Source organism: Anabrus simplex, chromosome 1 (genome assembly GCF_040414725.1).
Source record: "Anabrus simplex isolate iqAnaSimp1 chromosome 1, ASM4041472v1, whole genome shotgun sequence".
NCBI lineage: Eukaryota > Metazoa > Arthropoda > Insecta > Orthoptera > Tettigoniidae > Anabrus > Anabrus simplex.
Window position 1 is genome coordinate 1068764980 of NC_090265.1, and position 22099 is coordinate 1068787078.

Below are 22099 nucleotides of genomic sequence, written 5' to 3' on the forward strand. Positions count from 1 at the left end.
TACTATTGTAAACAGGATTGGTGATAGAACACTTCCCTGTCTCAGCCCACTAGTTATTTTGAACCAACTTGTCCTGCCAACTTGTGTTTGCTCGCAACTACAACATTCCTTATACAATGCCATGATCATTTTTATTAATCCCTGTCCAATTCCTTTTTGCACCAGACTGTCCCAAACTTTCGTCCTGGGGACACTGTCATATGCCTTTTCAATGTCAATGAATGTCATTCCCGTACTCCCAATGCTTTTCCATTAGTTGTCTCATAATGAAAATGGGCTCTGTTGTTGACCTTCCACTTCTGAAACCAAACTGATTTTCCTGTATCTGATTCTCAACCCACAACCTTATTCTACTTTCCATTATCTTAGCAACAAGGGATATTAGAGTAATTCCCCTGTAGTTCTTCAAAACTTTCTTATCACCTTTCTTGAAAATTGGGATGATTATTCTTTTTTGCCAATTCTCAGGGACCTCCTTATTCTCCCAGACATTCCTGAGAACCTGATAAGTCCACTGCAGGCCTACAGCTCCAGCTGCCTTTATCATCTCCACTGAAATTTCATCTATTCCAGCAGTTTTTCCATTTTCTTCATCTTTCTTACTGCCATTTCAATTTCATTCATTGTAATTTCTTTATCCATTTCATCATCATCTGATTGCCTTTCCTGGTCGTCGATTGAATGACTGTCATCCGTTCTTATGTTCAGCAGCTTCTGAAAATACTCTCTCCATCTATTTCTTATTTCTTCTGGCTTTGTTAAAATTATGCCACCTTCATCCTTCACAAATCTGGTGTTTACTTGGTCTCTCTTTTTGTTTCTTAAGATACCATACAGTAATTTCTTGCTGCCCTGCGTATCATCTCTCAATTTCTGTGTGAATAGGGCCCAGCTTTTCTTCTTCCTCCACTACTTTCTTGGCCAAATTCTTTGCCTCCACATATTTTCTTCTACTTTCTTCAGTCTTAGATGTTTTCCATGCTTTCCATGCCATTGTCTTTTCCTTCACTTTAATCTTTACCCTATCATTCCACCAGTGTGTTTCTTTGTCTTTCACATTTCCTGATGTTCTACCACATACCTTTTCTGCACATCCAACCAGTGCTTCCTTAAATCTTTTCCATGCCTCTTTAACATTCCCCACCTCTGTTCTGGGTACCAAGGGTATTATTTCCCTTTGAAATTCTTCTTGTATGCTTTTCTCCTTCAACTTCCATACTTTAATTCTTTTCTCTCTTATTAGGGGTTTTTCAATCTTTCCAACTTTCAATTTTCCTATCACAACTCTATGATCTCCACCAAAGGCTTCTTCAGGCATGGCTGTTACATCTACAAGGTTCTTCCGGTGTTCTTTCTCTATGATTATATAATCAATCATGGTCTTTGTTCGTCTGTCTTCCCAACCATACCTTGTAATCTTCTGACTGTTCTTCCTAAACCAGGTGTTTCCAACAATCATTTGATTCCTCATGCAAAAATCCAACAACAACTCGCCTTCTGGATTAACATTTCCATATCCAAAGGGCCCTACAACATCTTCCTTTCCTTGTCTTTCCATTCCAACTTGTGCATTTAGATCTCCCATCAATAGTACTTCCTTATCTTCTGTCTGTCTCTCCACTTCCTCTAAGAAGTCCTCTAGATGTTCATCTATGCAACCAGTTTGTGGGGCATACAACTGAAATAGATCTTACACGCCATTTTCAAACTGGAATCTCATCATCATCATATCGCTGACGTACTTTGTATATTCCACATATTCTTGGATTTCTCTTCTAAGTATGATGGCCACTCCATGTTTTGCTTCAGGTCCTCCGCTGTAATACAGCCTGTATCCTTCTCTCAGAGGGATCTCCCCTGTACCCCTCTTCTTGAGCAGACAGCCAGATGGCGTCAAATTGAAATGTCTGCACACGGTAGCTGAGGCCATACGATTATTATTATTATTAATATTATTATTATTATTATTATTAAAATACCAGTAGGTTTGTTGATAAAATACTTACAAAGACGGGATATTCAAAAGAGTCGTAACTTCGGCAGTGGTTATATTAGTGCAGGTAATTGACAGGGTATTTCAAATAGCAGTTCAACTATCCCACCAATCACGAAGGTAATAACTTCTTTAAATAACACGATACTGTTGTACATTTTGTTTAAAGAAAAGATTTCAACAGAATATACAGTATTTCACTGGCAAAAGAGTTAACAGTCGTATTGGTATTGATTATTGTCACTCGTCATATTAAAATATTGCATTGTTAGCTACAGTCGTGAACAAAGGGTATAGTGTATTCAAGTAAATTTAAATAAAAACCAGCTGAACTTGTATTCTGATCATTTGTAGTTCTAAGTACGTAATATAGATGTTGATTCCAACAGGTTTCCCATAGGCCAAGCAGGCATCAAGTTTTGGTAATGAGACAGTCTCTCATAGTGCACTGGCACTGCCGCTGGCTCCAAGTAGCCTACAGAGTGGCCTCCACGGTATGCAATACCCATAAAATGTATATAGGATAATATCTTTTGTTTATTTCCACCTATTCAATACAATACAATCTTCATTTCAAAACCAATCTATAACAACAATAATTCAACAGCCCCATCAAACTTCCATAATACTCTTCAATAGTATAAATTATCACAATCAACGTTTATTATAAAATATATTGTCATCGAAGAAGAAAACAAGAGTTCTCCAACCTTCACGTCAAAAAAACCATACCAACGTTGAGAATTACAGCCCATCATCATCTCTGCAACTTTCTTGATGACTTAATACAAATTAGGCCAACTATAAACATCTGGTGACCTTCTTGTCAACGCAATCTTGCCAAATAAATCTAAAATAACCTATGAACTGTTGACCAATAAATAGCACGGACAAATGCACGCCAACGTCAAGTAACTTTTGTCAAGCAACTGGAATGTTTTTCCTTCATATTTTTATACTCAGCTTTATATTTTGACTTATCTTTTTACCATATATTAGCAGTTATTTGACCTATACTTCAAACACTGACTACGGCTTTAAGCCATCAACTGTCATTTATAGTCACATGACGCTTCCATTTTTAAATGTACTGCTTATGAATCTACCAGTTTTTATGTATCATTTGATTGTGTTATATATTCTCACTGAACTGATTTCATATGCCTTCCACTATGTATTAGACATCTATTAATGACTACGGCTTCAAGCTGTACAATCATACGACGTCCTATTCAACAAAGAACTACATATGTGTTTATCACTATATTAGATTTTTAGTTATTTCATTGAACATTTTATATGTACTACCTATGAATCCACCAGTTTTTAGTATCATTTGAATGTAATGTATATTCTCATAGAACTGATATTTTATGCCTTCCACTATGTATTAGACATCTATTAATGACTACGGCTTCAAGCCACCTTTTTTACTATAGTACAATCAAACTAAGTCCTATTCAACAAAGAACTACATATGTTTTTATCACTATATTCGATTTTTAGTTACTTCATGAACATGTTTATAACAAATGTAAATCTTATCTCTCTTATAATCATCAAACACATTTTAGAATATCTTTAACCAGAAGCCTGGTAAAATAATAAGGTTTTTTGATAATGACTGAAGATGCCTCACAATAGGAGGTGAAACATGTCTATCTGAAAAATGTTTTAACATAAATGCCAACATCTTATATTGCATTGAATAGGTGGAAATAAACAAAAGATATTATCCTATATACATTTTATGAAACTTTCAATACGGACGAAAAATGATTTTCATCACTTGTAATAATGCAATAGCCATGCGTCTTGGTGGGTGTGCTAGGTACCAACTGATGAGCCCAACTAAAACACAGAGGCGAAATACTGACAACCAGGAATGAATTAGCTGGAGAATTTGTAATGTCCAATAGCGGACCATTTATACTGGTATCTGAGTATGTAGTTAAAGTATCCGTAATTTACATTTCACTCCCTCGATCTTTCAGTATTTATGAGCGGTTAGCTAATAATAATAAAGTTCCTATATCCCAGTAATTGCAATTCAAGTCCCTGGAGTAGTAGTAGTAGTTTTGACATTAATATTTTTGAGACATAATTGTAGACAACCTCGTATTTTTCAGTAATTAAGGACACTTTTAATCTCTGTCCCGTGGAGTAGAGAAAATAATAGTAATCCACCAGCTGTAATAATCACATAACCACATTTCAGTAGAGAATTGTAGTGAAGGTACAGTATATTAGATAGTATCTTGCCTGTTATATACGTGTTTTTCTCTGTGTACGGTAACCCTTTCGATATTCTAGCATTTGACCAAATGCAAGGTTTTCATTTCTATTACAGCATAGTAGGATAAAGTAGTACTAATAATAATCTTCTGTCTACGCGTTTAACTTTGCTGGTAATCCTTGAGTACGGTAGTTCTTATGAAATTCAAACTTTAGGCCTAATTGCAATTTTCATTTCTATTTGTGTTTAGTAATAACCTATTGTAATTAGGATATGTCTGAACAAAGTTTAAAAACTATTGTTGTGTACTGTAGTAACTTATTAGAAATTACAGTTCTTATTCTATTATTTTGAGTAGCCTTGTGAATTTCAAACTTTAACTGTAATTTCCATTTCTGTTTGTGCTTAGTAATAACCTGTTGTAATTAGGATATACCTGAATGTAGTTTAAAATTATTGTAGTGTATTATAATAGGTATCTTATTATAAATTAGTATGTTTATTCTATTAACGTGAAATAGTTGTGTAGTATAGTATCTGTATTAACTCTCTTACTCGATTCTCTTGCAGTAATTAGGGTAGACTTAACTGCAGTTTAGAATTGTGTAGGCCTAAATCTTGTGTATTACTTTTGGTTTTCAGTAATCAACAGCAATTTTCATTCTGTTAGGTTGTTGTACAAAAAAAAATTCATACAACTAAGTAGTATTGTAGTGTAGTAGTAGCAGCTTATGTTAATTACCTTGTTGTGTGATCTTTGTGAACTATCCTAGACAATATTTCTTTCCTTTCATTTTTATAGACAACATTTCTTTCATTTCATTTTTATTTTGCACAGAATAAGTTATTTTTCCTTTTCTTCTCATTATTCCGTAAAGAATGGCTAAGGAGTGCAAGTGTAGGAACTGTGGGTGTGGCGAGGCATTAAGGATTACGAGGGAAGAGTTGGAGAGTTTGAGGGAGATAATTAGGATTCTCTCAGAGGACAGGAAGGAAAGTAGGCCTCCCTCAAAAAATGTACAGGATACAGTAGGTGTAAAAGAGGGATGGGAAGGAAAAAGGGGAATTGTGGAAGACAGATGATCTTATGTTTTAAGGGGAAGGAGATTGCAGGTTAAGGGCACTATTCAGAATCAGAATTCAGGACAGGTGTCTGAGAAATCGGTACAAGTCACTGCAGGTAGAACAACCGAGGAAACATGAGGAAGAGGGAACTGTTGCTGAGATGTGTGGAAGTAGGAGGAAGGGAATAGGTAGGAAAGGGAAATGTAGAGTAGTGGATAGGAAAAAACAAATGGAACAGGGTCATGGGAGGGAAATAAGGGAAGAGGAAGTAGCTTCTGCAGCAGTGAGAGAAGATAGGGCTGACCAGGAGGGGAGGGGATCAAATGAGGTGGATAGGGTTGAGGCTCTGGTCATGGGAGATTCCATAGTTAGACATGTGAGGAAAGTGTGTGCAGGAAAGGGAATCAGGGTAGAGTGTTATCTAGGAATTAGGTTGAGGCAGATGTTGAGGAAAGTAGAAGAGTTGGAAGAGGGAGAGGAGAAGGTGGTAGTGTTTCACGCTGGTACTAACAACATAAGACAAGCAGGTATAAGTACCAACACAGTTGGGGATGTGTGGGATTTGGTAAATGCAGCACAGGTGAAGTTTAAGGAAGCAGAGATTGTTATCAGTGGAATACTGTGTAGGAGGGATACTGACTGGAAGGTGATTGGGGATTTAAATGAGACTATGGAGTAGCTATGTGGGAAACTGGGAGTGAGATTTCTAGATCCTAATGGGTGGGTAGGAGACATGGATCTGCGCTCAGATGGCCTTCACTTAAACCGCAGTGGTACGTATAAGTTAGGAAATTTGTTTCGAAGGTTTATAGACAGGTACATTCAGGGAAACAGGGTGGCCTAGGTAATGGTGATAAGGGTACAGGAAAATGGAAGTCAAGTAGGGATGACATAGTGCTCAACTGTAGAAGTATTGTCAAGAAAGGAATCGAATTAAGTAATTTAATAGATATACACTTACTAGATATTGTAATATGAGTTGAATCATGGCTGAGAAATGATATAATAAATGCAGAAATATTCTCACAGAACTGGAGTATCGTAGAGATAGGATAGGAATGGTAGGAAGAGGAGTATTAATTTTGGTGAAAGAAGAATTAGTAAGCTACGAAAAAAGTTAAAGATCAGAAACATGAAATTCTAGGTGCCACAATTCTCTCTAAAGATAATAGGCAATTTGATGTTTTTGGGGTGTGCAAACCCAGCAAAGCTGGCGATGATGCTGATGCAAAATTATTTGATAAGATAATTACGCTATGAGAAGAATGACACAAAAAGGAACATTACTGTAGCGGATGATATGAACTTACCAAATGTTCACTGGAAAGAGAATGCAAATGACAGAAAGCATGACAAACAATTTTTCTTTTTTTGCTAGTGGCTTTACGTCGCAATGACACAGATAGGTCTTATGGCGACGATGGGATAGGAAAGGCCTAGGAGTTGGAAGGAAGCGGCTGTGGCCTTAATTAAGGTACAGCCCCAGCATTTGCCTGGTGTGAAAATGGGAAACCATCTTCAGGGCTGCCGACGGCGGGATTCGAACCCACTATCTCCCAGATGCAAGCTCACAGCAGCGCGCCTCTAACCGCATGGCCAACTCGCCCGGTGCATGACAAACAAATGGTGAATAAGTTAATATGGGAAAGACAGCTGAATCAGAAAGTGACAGAACCACCTAGAAGGAAAAATATTCTAGACATCGTAGTGATAAAACCAGATGAGCTCTATAGAGTAACTGAAGTGATGGATGGTATAAGCAGACATGCCAAGTAAAATATCAGGAAAAATTTGGCAGCGATCGCAACGTATTACGACACATCACTGATGGCAGAACATGTACTAATTCATTATATTAGCAACTCTATTTGCCTACATATATATCCATACAGTATATACACTGACTTAGCAAATGTCATGGGATAGTCACCTAATAGCGTGTGGGGCCTTCTCCGGCCCTGCGAACTGCAGTGGGATGCCGTGGAAGTGAGTCGACAAGTCCCTCGTAGTCCTCTGGACGCAGCTGACACCAAATCGTTTGCAGAGCGGCCGCCAATGCTGGTTTGTTCGTGGGTGCAGGATCCTAGACACGGAGCCTGCGTTCCAGGACATCCCAGATATGCTCGATAGGGTTCATATTGGGGCTCCTGGGTGGCAATGGCAGTTGTTGGACCTCCCCTGCATGTTCCTGGAACCATTCCTGGGCGACGTGGGAGCGATGTGGCGGCACGTTATCATCTTGAAACACCGCAGAACCGTCTGGGTGCTGGAAGGCTAAAAATGGGTGGAGATGGTCTCCGAGCAGCTCAACATACCGCGTACCATTCAAAGTCTCTTCCAGAACAACTAGGGGGCCCATTTCATACCAGGAAAATGCACCCCAGACCATAACAGAGACACCAGCGCCCTGGACCACACCTTCGAGGCAGGCGGGATCCATCGCTTCATGTGGTCTGCGCCATACACGGTGCCTCCCATCGGTGTGGTGCAGTTGAAATCGTGATTCGTGTGACCATATCACATTACGCCATTGTTCCAGCGTCCATCCCTGGTGACTGGCGACAAATGCACGTCGTCGTGCCCGATGACGTTGGGTTAACAGTGGCACCCGTGTGCGGCGCCAGCTCCCATACCCCATAGAACCCATGTTCCTACAGATTGTCCACTGGGAGACGTGTCTAGCACGGCCTGTGTTGAATTGAGCCGTGATTTGTTGCACGGTTGCCCGTCTGTCACTACTGACAATCCGTCTCAGATGTCGCCGGTCACGGTCATCGAGGGTGGCTGAACGGCCAGTCGTTTGTTTGTTGTCTGTCGTGGACGGTGACACCCGTATTCAACCATTCACAATACACCCTGGACATCGCACTTCCCATCCGTCAGGCACCAACCACCATACCCCGTTCGAATGGTGTCAGCTCACGACGACGTTCCATATTACACTTGTCACATGCACACCCACTGCTCACAAGGTCTCCTATACAACTGCCGCTGGCACAGGGGGCATGTGGAGCACAGACAACACACCTGCGCATCAGTGCTCCGCTATCCCATGACATTTGCTCAGTCAGTGTATATTTCACTATTTATATGTGAATACTAAATAGTGGACATACCCGAACTTTAGGAACATGTGACTTCTCATCCTTCAACATGCTGAACACATTACGACTAATTGTTGATCAACACACCCGTAGCTGACTTAGCCCTCTTCAGAAACTCGGAACTAAATTTTTGCTCAAAGAACTTGCCTTCCTAAACTGATTTTAAGGTTAAAAGTTTCTCCAAAGTTTGTCAAACAGCAAGGATTTGAAGTGTGTTTTTGTCTACTATGCTAAAAATCCTTTCACATTCTGCATTGCTATGTGGAATTGAATTGAAAAAATAGCAAGCATCACCTTGCGGAAGCTTACTGGAACATCTTGGGAAGCACAACCAGACACAGTGAGGACATCTGCCCTTTCGCTCTGCTATTCCGCAGCTGAATACGCATGCTCGGTGTGGTGCAAATCTGGCCATGCCAAAGCAGTTGATGTAGCACTCAACGAGACCTGCCGTATTATTACTGGATGTTTGAGACCTACACTTATGGAAAATGTGTATTGCCTTGCAGGGATAGCACCTCCTAATATCCACCGTGAAGTGGCAGCCAAGAAAGAAAAGAGAAAGATGTTGACATCTGAAGCCCACTCTTTGTTTGGATATGAGCCACCACGCCAGCACCTTAAGTCTAGGAAAAGCTTCTTGAGAGTAACCAAAACATTTGCAGGAACAGCGCAGCAAGCAAGAATTCAAGAATGGCGCACCAGGAGTCAACATATGAGTATCAGTCAATGGATGATCCCAAATAAGGAGGAGGTGGTGGTGGTGGTGGTGGTGATTATTGTTTGAAGAGGAAGTACAACTAGGCAACCATCCTCTATATAACACTAATCAGAGGGGAAAAATGGAAGGGATCCGACACTTCGAAAAATGAAGATATCGGCCAAAGGATGACAAGGGCCACGAAGGGCGTGAAAATTAAAGACTTCCTAGGCCTCCATACGTAATACCGCCAGGGTCGGAAAAGAACAAGAGTTGACCAAGGGAGGTCGGATAGGATAGATGAAAGTGAGGAGCCTGGCACAAGTTAGTGGAAGTAATGCCAGGACTCGGCTAAGGGCCCTGTGGTCACCAACCCCAGAGACCCTGGGGCCCCTTTAAGTCACCTCTTACGACAGGCAGGGGATACCGTGGGTGTTATTCTACTGCTCCCACCCACAGGGGGACCCAAATGAGGAACTCCCTCCTGGTCATGTTACAGACTGGGTGAATTGGAGAGCACTGAATAAACTGCGCTCTGGTGTTACGCGGTGCAGGGTCAACCAGAAGAAATAGGGTTTCGAAGTGGATAGTACCTTGTGTGTATGTGGAGAAGAGCAGACCACAGCCCATTTGCTGCAATGTAGTTCATGCCCATTCAGTTGCACAACAGAAGACCTGGTTAAAGCGAAACCAAATGCACTTGATGTCGCAAGGTTTTGGGCTCACATAGTTTAATGTGGCTCTTCATCACTGAAGAATTTATGTTTTATGTTCTTTCCTCATATTTAATTTTAAACTTATGTATGCTTCTGACATGATATAAATAAAATACATCACCTTAGAGAGTCTGTCATATTTAAGTACAACATCAGCTGATTTCATCTGAGGGCCGATGACCTTCGATGTTAGGCCCCTTAAAACAACAAGCAAGATTTCATCTGACCTACCAATGCCCACTGAACATCAATTCTTCCTTTTGCCAGGCCTGTTTCTTTGAACTGAAAGTTACAGAACTGGGAGTGCAGAATATCAGTTTCTTTATCTAAATGTCCCGTTTCACTAGTCAGAATGTTCGGAAACTTGTTAATGAAAAATCTGAAACTAGAAAATGATGTCTTACTTACAGCAGAAATATTTGCAACTTCTGCATTCATTAAAATTTCATCTTTGAACAGAAATTTGTGTATCATGTAGTCACATCATGAAGAGAAAAACTTTCTAACAGACTTAAAGAATATGCACTTTTCCTCAGGCTTCAAAGTGTTTACTAAAACAAACACAGAATTCCCCATCATCACAATCATCCTTTTGATTTGCTGGAGTATGATAATCTACATCAAGAAGAGAGGAGGAGTTTTTAATAACGTGTGGTTTCACAAACCTTGCCATCACATTCTTCAATACATCCTCCAAAACTGACTTCAATAAGTGGATGTGCGGCATACTGGACTGAAGAGCTACGTTCAGGATTCTCAAAGATATCCATAAAACTTGAGAGAAAAAGGCAAAAAGATTGATGCAAATTTGATGAAAGGAACAAGAACAGCCGTTCTTCACGTGACAAAGCATGGCTCTTAGTGTCATCAGTAGTTTCATTTTTTTTATTGGGTGAAACTGATGACAGGGTTTTTCTTTTAACTGAGGAGTATGGTGAAATGTTATGACAATGCTTCACCTTTTCAGACAAACAAGACACATCTGCACTTAAACTGTGCTTAGGAATTTTGTACGTCTTCGAAGTTCCCATCTGAGAATCCTTACTCACAATTTCGCTCCTGAATAAAGTAACCAAAGGGTCCCACTGCAGCAAAATCCTATCTAAACACCTTCTTAGTGATAACCATTGAGTAGGCACATGCTTCAGAATTTTCCTGATCTCTGTGTTGTGTGAAGTCTGAAATTCTCTGAACTTTTCTTTCGTCTTTGCACTCCTTTCCAGATAATAAAATATATCAATTATACTTTCATCTACAATTACAGGCAAGCACGCTGCACCCTTCTCGACAGCAAGATTAATTAGGTGACAAGAGCAGTCTATGATGATTACATTACTATTTTCCCGCTCCAAACACCCTGTCACACCATTTTTTAATCCTACCATTACCGGAGCATTATCAACACCAAGAGCTAGGCAGTTTTTTTAATGGAATGTAGAATTCCCAAAACGTTGAGAGCAAAAGATTGGCAATGTTAGCTCCAGTAGCATACCCTTCTAAATTAGTCACAGAGTGTAGACAACTCAGAATTTCAATGAGTTCAGGCCTAAAAAAATGTTCCAACAATGGGATATATTTTCAAGTTGCTTTTATTGCTACCATCAGTAGCAACAGAAAATGCATTAACCTCCAAAGGTGACACAATTTTTGTCCTTTCCATCAAGTACATTTCAGTAATGATAGCCGGTGTTTTCGTTCTAGCACACCCATATCGTTTAGCAATTTCCGAATCAGGAAATATTCTGCGAAACAAAGGTCCCGTGTGATCGGCACAATTTACAGGCAGGTTGTGTTCTACGATAAATGATGTAAATAAAGCCTCAGCATTTGTCACAGGATTTACATCTTCGTTTTTACATGAAAAGTTCAGTTTCTGGTTTCTTTCTACACACTGGACACTCTCCTTATGTTTTTTCATTTGCACATATTTGAGTATATTGCACTTCCCACCATGCGCAACTGAAAAATCACACCTACATATAGTACAGAATATGAACACTGTTCCCTTCCTGGATTCACTGAAACATGGAAACTCTTCCTTATAAGCACTTTTAAACACTGCATCATATTTCTTTTCTTGACACTCTGGCCAAAACAAATATTAAGACATACAACCAGGAAGCACTACTATGTGACATAACATGAGCACTTATACAGGTCCTGCCCAGGGTAGACGTCTATGACGTGCCACTTCTGAGATTAGGTTACTCGCTTGCGACTTCCACTTCCTATTATTAAGCTATTTGAGTATTTGACCATATTACAGACATATTACAGTGGAGTACATGGCTTGCCACTGTGCTCCGTACTGCCATCCGGTTGTGATTATTAGAACTACTATCAACCAGCCATATATCAATAGAATGAGGAAATTCACGGGAATTTAAAATAATATGAAAATGACTGAAATGCTCTGAAAATGGGGGGAACGTTCCCGGCGATCAGGAAGAACGATGAAAAATCAGGAGTCTCCCGCTTAAATCGGGAAATCTGCATAAGTAATCATGAAACTGTCAATGCCATAGTTAAATGTCATATTAATGTGATGTCATAAAAGGACTATTAGGCAATACCATCTGGTTGGTGTGAGAGGCATGAGGAAACTTTTAAAAAGCAGTTATGATCCATGGAAAATGGCAGATAAAAATGTAAACAGCTAATGGGATGGATTTAAAGCAATTGTTGAAAATTGTGAACACAGGTATGTATCTTTAAAAGTAGTAAGGAATGGTACAGATCCAACAGAGAAATAAAGGGATTTTTATTTTCCTTATGCCGAACCGACATGCACAGGTTTTATGGCAACGATGGTACATGGACGGACAAGGCGTGGGAAAGAAGCGGCCGTGGCCTTGATTAAAGTATAGCATTTGCCTGGAGTGAAACAAAGGCTGAGTAGGAGTTGCAGATTACAGTACCGGTCAAATGTTTAGGACCACATAAAGAAATCACGAAATGTCATCTAGAACCTAAAATTGTGCCACTAGACCTCTGTAATTTTCTTTCTGATATCTCACATCTAATAGGATATATGTCGCCTGATTTCATTGAGTTAATTCAAGTACTATAGAAGTAATGAATTTTTAACTCTTGAAAGGTCACAACAAAAAAATCAAAAATTTTGGTAATATAATGTACTGAATACTCTAATTGGTTGCAAGTATCACCAACAAGATTTTTCTGTAGACTTAGGAATAGGTGGGGGCCATTTTAGTATAAATATAAAAATTCCGAAAATATGCGGCACCGGTTTTTTTTCGTGTTTTATTGTTTTGAACCAGGGCCAAAATTGTTGATTTTTCTTTGCCTTTTTCATGTATGGCCCAAGGTCTCAGTGTGAGCTATCGGCGTCAAACTTATCTGCCCTGATAGTTTCATTTGCACTCTGTGGATGGCATCCAAGAATACGTTTCTGATGTCAATAGTTCACACTGAGACCTATGACAAGAACAAGGAAAAATTGACTGTTTTAGCCTGGGTGCCGCATTTTTTCGGAATTTTCATATTTATACTAAAATGACCCCTAACTATTGCTAAGTCTCTACAAGAATCTTGGGGGTGATACTTGAAACTGAAATACTTATTTCATTACTGTTTGCATGAAGGAGACCAAATGAATGGAGAGTTGCAACAGGAGCTCCAGTGTACAAGGGAAAGGGGGATAAATATGAAGCAGAAAATTACAGGCCAGTCAGATTGACATGCATTATGTTTAAGCTCTAGGAAAGAATTCTTTCTGATTATATTAGACATGTTCGCAAAAATTACTATCTGGTTTGACAGAAGACAGTTCGTGTTTAGGAAACATTATTCCTGTGAGGCTCAATTTGTAAGATTCCAGCAAGATATACCCGATAGGCCTACTAGAAAATGTGCCCGGGCTTTGCTACGGTTTTCTACATCATATACGGATTTCTATATAAATTACTTTACACGTGGTAATTGAGATTTAATTTATTAAAGTGCCGACCTCCACTTCGGGATTCATTACCCCTAAATGGTACATCATATTAACAAACAGTTTGCACCATCAGACGCCCCTTTTATCCTTCAACATATTTGGTTCTAAAACATTTTCTCGTATCTACAATATTTGTGGGTTAAACTGAGTTCGAAAATTTGAATAGGATGAAATTTGGGTACATTATTAATGCATTGCATTGTGTTTTGCATACTTATGTATAAGCTAGAATTATGAAATTTGGTCCACATATGGCCTTCAATCGTGTGAATGTGCGCTCCAAACTTGATGACTATCTTACCTATAAGTGTCAAACAATGAAATGTATGTGTAAAAATCACCAAATTTACGAACAATCCAGAAATACAGGCAAATCTAACGTATAAGGGAGAGAGATACGACAAAAAGACATAGGACCAAAGTTGTAGATCATTCCAAATTGAACGAGACTGTGTCATCCATTTTGTGATAAGACTTACCGTTTGGCCAACAAATAGCTCAAAAGGAATGTCTGCACAGTCATTAAAATTGCCACCATATTTCGATATTTTGGGGGGTAAAAAGTGAAAAATTTGAACATCTTGGAATTTTTCTGTCGCTTATAGGCTAAAAGCTATAATTTCGCCAAATTTCAATTTTCTAGCTCGTCTGGAAAATTGTGCTGCCATCTTGATTTGGGGGGGGGGGGGGAGATAAAAATTAGGAAATCACAAATTTTTTTAAGCCCATGGAACTTATAGGTTGTCGCTTTGGATAAATTGTACAACTGCATTCTTATGCTGAGCTCAAAATTTGAAGCCCCTGTAGCGTGCCCCCTTCGGGGAATTTTCAGAATTTTCAATTTTTCTAGGGATGCTGGGGTCATCAGCTTCTCCGGTACCAAGTTTCAAATTTCTGAGATTTCTGGAAGTGCCTCATTAATTCACGTCTATTTTCATTTTTATAGCTTTATATACAGATTTCTCCAGACCAACTTGCTTTTATATATATATAGATGTTAGATTTTTCTACAATCTGTTTTATGTCGCACCGACACAGATAGGTCTTATGGCAACGAAGGGATAGGTAAGGCCTAGGAGTAGGAAGTGGCCGTGGCCTTTTATTAAGGTACAGCCTGGTGTGAAAATGGGAAACCACGGAATTTGTTAGATTTAATGGACTGTATCGCTATTGACCTTCCCAGGCTTTTCATAGTACAACAGTATATATTTATTCTTCCAGCAAGTCAAATACGGTACATGTAAATAAATGACATCTTGATATTGGATTGGTTTAAGTCCAAACAGTCTGACACCATGGTTATTCGGTTCGAGTCCCGTTAACAACCAATATAATTGGTCTGTTATTGGACCCGTTAATCAAAAAAACAAACTTCACCATCAGAATGTTGACCGGCAGGGTAGGGGAGGTGGTGTTATACAATTTCTGATCACTAGATTGCGTGTCAAAAGCCTGGATTAAATTCCAAACCTCTCCTCAGTACTCATATGGAGTGAGGGCATACGACGCTGTTGATGGTGATTTGTCCGTCGGATGGGAACATTAAGCCTTGAGCAGACCCCTTGTGTTATTCGACAGGAGTAGGCTATGTGCAGGCATCGGATTTCATCCTATCCCTTTCTACTATCACATATCACGTCATTCATTTCATCTCATTAACTCCTCTGATGAGGTTGATGTCAGGAAGGGCATCTGGTCATAAAAACCCGCCAAGGACAGATTCATGTCACCTCATACTCGACCCTGCAGAGAAATGGGACAAAGGTTGGACAAACGAAACAAGAGATCATAGGAGATTACTGATGAAAATTAGACTAGTGTGGTTGAATGAGCAGCTATATTCCTAGGAAAAAAAAACCAAGTCTTCACATTCATAACCTCCTTCGTTTTTGAGATAAAAGTATCCCACTTTCTTCTTTTCTTTTCACCGACCCCATCATCCCCCCCAAGTGGATTTTCCAAAAACAAAGAATACATCTTTACTTTTAAAGAAGATTGCAAATACAAACTTTCATGTCTGTAACATCTTCACCGGGTGAGTTGGCCGTGCGCGTAGAGGCGCGCGGCTGTGAGCTTGCATCCGGGAGATAGTAGGTTCGAGTCCCACTATCGGCAGCCCTGAAGATGGTTTTCCGTGGTTTCCCATTTTCACACCAGGCAAATGCTGGGGCTGTACCTTAATTAAGGCCACGGCCGCTTCCATCCAACTCCTAAGCCTTTCCTATCCCATCGTCGCCATAAGACCTATCTGTGTCGGTGCGACGTAAAGCCCCTAGCAAAAAATAAAAAAGTAACATCTTCACTTTTTGAAATGTACGTACCTTCACTAAAAAAATTCAACCCCTTTTTCATTCCTTTGTACACCTCCCCCCCCACTTACGTGAATTTTACAAAAAAAATACGGGTTGGTGAATTTTTAAAGGAGATTCCAAATACCAATTTTCATGTCTTAACATCTTCAGTTTTGAAGATACCATTATCCTAATAAAAATAATTCAAACCCCCTTTATCAGTCCTATTTTACCCCCGCTCCTTAAATGATTTTCCTTGAAACAAAAAAATACGTGTTACTTTATTTTTAAAAGATATTTACATGCTGCACTTGCCTACTGCCATTCACTATAGAGTAAAAAGGTTTTTATAATACAATTGGAGGTTCCATTACCTACTGAATGGTCAATCGATTTTGGGAGTTTTCGTTACAATTGCAGGCGCCCTTTTCTACTTCAAGACAGATTACAGTAGAGGAGTTTTTATTATAAAATCAGACACCTTCCCTACTGCCAGTCAAAACTGAGTTGTGCTGTTATCATTATAATGACAGTCGCACCGAGTTGGTGAGTTTCCATTATAATAGCAAGAACACTAAGCCTAATGTCAGTCATATTTTAGATGGGTAAATTTGTTCATAATGGCGGGCACACTTGCCTACTCCCAAACACAATCAGTGGGAGGGATTCAGTTAGATGGAAATAGAGTAAGCAGTCTGGCCTATGCTGACAACTTGGTCTTAATGGCAGATTGTGCTCGAAGCCTGCAGTCTAATATCTTGGAACTTGAAAATAGGTGCAACGAGTATGGTACGACAATTAGCCTTTCAAGACTAAACTGATCTCAGTAGGTAAGAAATTCACAGGGATTGAATGTCAGATTGGTGATACAAAGCTGGAACAGGTAGATAATTTTAAGTTGTGTGTTCTCCCAGGATGGTAATATAGTGAGATTGAATCAAGGTGTAGTAAAGCTAATGCAATGAGCTCGCAGTTGCAATCAACAGTGTTCTGTAAGAAGGAAGTCAGCTCCCGGACGAAACTATCTTTACATCGGTCTGTTTTCAGACCAACTTTGATTTACAAGAGCGAAAGCTGGGTGGACTCGGGATATCTTACTCATAAGTTAGAAGTAACAAACATGAAAGTAGCGAGTGATTACTGGTACAAACAGGTGGGAGCAATTGCAGGAGGGTACTCTGAATGAGGAGATAAAGGCTAAGTTAGGAATGAACTCTAAGGATGAAGCTGTACGCATAAACCGGCTTCGGTGGTGGGTTCATGTGAGGCGAATAGGTTACCTGTTATGGAGCGCAAAAGAAGTAGAGGGAGGCCAAGACAACGATGGTTAGACTCAGTTTCTAATGATTTAAAGATAAGAGGTATAGAACTAAATGAGGCCACAGCACTAGTTGCAAATAGAGGATTGTGGCGACATTTAGTAAATTGACAGAGGCTTGCAGACTGAACGCTGAAACGTCTATAATGATGTATGTAATAAACATACCAATTTTCATGTCTGTAATATGTTACGTTTTTATATCCTGTAGATATACTCATTTTAAAAATTCACCACCTTTGTCACTCCTCTCCCCCCCCCCAAGTACATTTTCCAAAAACAAAAAAATATGTGTTTCTTTAATTTAAAGGCAATTCCAAATACCAATTTTCACGTCTTTAAACTGTTAAATGTCTGGGATATATATTCACTCATTTTAAAAATTCACCCCCCCTTTAGCGATGTAATATCCAAAAATTCTCCCTTAATAAGCAACTACATTGTAATACAAATGTATCCCCAAAATTTCATTTCTTTATGTCCAGTAGTTTTGGCTCGGCGATGATGAATCAGTCAGTCAGTCCATGCTTTTTTTTTTTTTTCCTTTTCTTATTATTATACATCGCGTTGAGCCTCTATGGACTGCGTAGTAACAACCAACTTCATTTTAGTTGTCTGGGTCTTGTTCTTGTTCCGGCTTTGACTTCCTGCCAGTATCTTCTGAGCCCAGCGACTAGTGCCCATTTATGCTCTTCAGACAAAGGTCCTTTTCATCTTCTGGAAGTTGATGCCATTTTGAAACCTTGATAGTTGTTCACCAACCCTCTGAATGCGTTCCTGTCAGGAATTTCTTGGTCTGAAATACCAATCTGCCTCAGACCTTTTCTGCATTCCTGGAACCTTGTTGCTTTAGGACATGCTATATTATATAAATATAGATAAGGAATGATCTTCATTGGCGTAATCAAATTAACGAGGTGTAAAGAAATGTACACATCACTTAACATGGTTCTGAGGGTATGTACTGGTTGTATTTAGGATATAAAGAAGAGGGCATATAAATCTCTGGCAAAACCCCAATAAGAGTATGGCTCCAGTGTACGGGAACCACACCAGGACTACTTGATACAAGAACTGGAAAATATCCCAAAGAAAGCAGCACGATTTGTTCTACGTGATTTCTGACTACGGAGTAGCGTTAGGAAAATGTTCCAAAGTTCGGGCTGTGAAGACTAGGCAGAAAAGAGACGAGATGCTCGATTAAGTGGTATATTGCAAGTTATAAATTTCATTTTTGTCCGTATTGAAGATCTACTTGTGATATAAATTCTTATAATTTTGTTAAATACCACCTATTCAATACAATAATATGGTAGGCCTAATAAGAACTCACATATTTATTAAATTCTTAATGTGGTACATGTTTCGCTCCTTTTTGTGAGCATCGTCAGCCAAATATCATTTACTTAAGGTTATATAAGATCGTGAATTTATTCTATTGGATTAAAATATGCTTTGCAACCTGATTAACAAATCTTGTAATATTTTACAAGTTATATAACAATAAAATTATGTTTTTAAGTTAAAACATATCTGTCTAAAAACTAGGGCTATCTAAGTCTAAAATTTATTGACGAAACTCATCTGGTGAACATCCTTTTGAAATCATTTTAAAACCTTTTGTGATCTGGCTAATTATATTGATTCAGTGTTGCTTGATTTGTATTACTGTTGTTGGAACTTCGTTAACTATATTAACAATTTTCTACAGTTGATAACTGTCTATGTTATGAACATTTAACTTGTTCTCTATGTTACTGGAGTAATACTTGTATAAAATGTATTGGCTTTAAACCTATATTGTCAATACGAGAGTATTGTTTATGAACAAACTTGTTGGTGAAATGAAAACTTTCTGATGTAAGGTAGAATTTGAATGGATCTCGAACGTTCCCAAATTGGGCTTGTTGGCATATTTTTCCTGCTGCTGCGTAATTGTCTAGAGTTACTCACAGCCTCTTGAGAACTTGACAATCAGGTTGCAAAGCATATTTTAATCCAAAAGAATAGATTCATGATTTTATATAACCTTAAGTAAATGATATTTGGCTGATGATGCTCACAAAAAAGGAGTGAAACATTTACCATATTAAGAATTTAATAAATATGCGAGTTCTTATTACCTTATTATTGTATTGAATAGGTGGTATTTAACAAAATTACAAGAATTTGTATCATAAGTGGTATATTCCGAGCTGTCAGTGGAGAGAGAGCGTGGAATGATATCAGTAGACGAATAAGCTGTTAAAAGTAGGAAAAATCATAATATGAAAACGAAATTGGCATTCAAGAAGACAAATTTGTGCAAATACTCGTTTATAGGATGAGAAGTAAGGGATTGGAATAATTTATCAAGGTAAATGTTCAATAAATTTCCAAGTTCTTTGATGAAAATATTTAAGAAAAGGCTACAAAAACAATTGATAGGTAATCTGCCACCCAAGTGACAGCCCTAAATGCAGATCATTGATGACGATTACCACAGTGGAGTCACCTGGCTTTACAGCATAGAGTAAATTATAATATTTATGTCAAAGAAGGGTTTGTTAATGTAACATGCAGGAAATCAAGCATTAGAGATGTTTGAAGTTCTGGAAATATTGTCTGACATTATCAGCTGTCTCATAAATGTACAATCTTGCTACACGAGATTACTTCAACTTCTGGCCACTTGAGCAGGAGGCTTGTTTAAGTCCCTCGGTAAATTATGTGATGTGCCCAGCTTAAAGTTTACTAAACAATATTTCTAGAATTTCAAACTTCTGTGATGTTTGATTTAATGCATGTGACCTTAAGAAGCCCCTTTCTGACATTAATAAATAATTGTATGCTGTCTGGCTAGGTGACGCTGTTATGATAATGAAGTAAACCATACAGCCTGCAATTCAACACAAAGCGTTCTGTAGTGAAGTAATCTGCAGTATTTATTTGTTGCGTGAGCAAGTTTTAGGCTTTAAATCAGTGCGTAACTGTCTTGTGTTGAGTGAGAGTAACGTGATAAGCCTACGTGTGTGATTTCTTTAACATTACTACTGTGATTTATTTGCGTTATGGCAGAGAACGTTACGATATGACAGCACAGTAGTACCCCACATTGCCTGGAGAAATTTATTAAATGCACCCCTCAAGCCCATAAAAATTATTATTTGCCTACTTTATCCCCCAATTTGTCCTACACTTCAATGCTGAGGTTTTTCATGTGCCTTAGTTTACCTATGATTCTGTACAAACCAAAAATAGCCCCTGTACCTTCCCCCCCCCCTTAGTATGTAAAAATAATTTGCAGCTTAGTTTCTTCTGCTTTTTAACTTAAACTTAAATACTAAATTTTAAAAATTCAGGTGTCACAGTTTTCCTGTGATGGAGTCAACCAGAGTCTTTCGATATGGCAACCCTGTTGTCATAAGAGCCATACTGTTTTCAATTTAAAACTTTTCCAGAAAGTGAGAAAATTAAAACAAAACTATGTTTCACCACCATATCCCAAACAAAACGCAGCATATGACTGGAACAAAACATTTTGTGAAAAATTCAAAAAGATTATAGCTCCTCCTTACTGTTCATGTCTTCCATTCATTCCACATGCAAAGATTACATACTAATAAACTCAATAACGTTACAAGAGAGACATACCTATCATGCACATGTTGATTTTCAAAGAATGTTCACCCACATCATACAAAAAGTAATCAAATTTCTTTTTTAACTGTCTGATTAAGAGCAGTGCTGAGGACTGCTCCCATACTTCTTGAAGACAGAGGAAATCCACGTAAGGGAACTCTGACAGTATGCTGTTACTCCTGCCTGCTATTTCATACGTTCTGTTATAAATTTTAACATTGAATAGTTGTTTTCCAGAGTGGATTGCAATACGTTTGGCTATTTCCTGACCTCTCTTGTTAGTTTCCTTAACATTATTCAATCTACCCACAAATTCAGGAGCCAGCAACACATTGGCGGTTGCAAAGGAAAATGAATTTGTTTTACACAAAATTGAGTCTTTCCGACCAACACAATGTCTTCTTGAACTCTGGACTACGGCCTGAATATATTTCTTTTGAGGAAAAAATGTACACAGTAAAATCCACAGAGTTGATCCAAACAAACCAACTGGTGACAAGACGACTAGTATCACAATATACAAGGGTCCCAAGAAATAATAATCAATAAGTTTATAATGAGGGCACAACTCATCCTGGACTGTTGAGATATAACACGAAAGTAAGTGGCTGAACACAGATAGCCAGGGGTCCATCAGAAAATGGGAAGCATGATCAAGAAGATTCGCCCCCTTACTGTTACATCGACTCGAGAATTCCAAATCTTTCATTTTGATAGAAGATTTAAAAAGAAACATGTCAGTGTTATCAGAACTCAATTTTCTTCGACAATTTCACAAGATAAAATATTTGCATCCTTTATTAAGTCCATAAAATGTAATTCACATGACACTTTCAATGAACCAATCACAATCACAAGTCCGTAACAATTTGGCACAATTCATGGCAATATACTAATACATCATGAGGGGGAAAAAATCATACAGTACACAATGAAATATAATATGTATTATCTGCGCACTTTTTAGTGATAGATTTACACCCTAGTGCTGAAGAGGTCGACTTCGGTTATCTTCGAGATTCGTATTGGCAACCTTTGAAACACAAACTAAGAATCGCTTATCATCGCTGTGCGCCATCTGGCGTACACTTTAC

General features: G+C 38.6%; 1 protein-coding gene across 2 annotated transcripts in view; it reads right to left on the reverse strand.

The window, feature by feature from the left end:
• LOC136857979 (sphingomyelin phosphodiesterase 5) overlaps nt 1–21851 on the reverse strand; it is a 186261-nt gene extending 164410 nt beyond the window's left edge. For both annotated transcript variants that reach the window (XM_067137134.2, XM_067137133.2), the window contains exon 1: nt 21018–21851. In XM_067137134.2, the coding sequence (XP_066993235.2) occupies nt 21018–21741 (724 nt within the window). In that variant the 5' untranslated portion in view covers nt 21742–21851. The remainder of the gene's footprint in view (nt 1–21017) is intronic.
• Between the last annotated feature and the right edge of the window lie 248 nt (nt 21852–22099).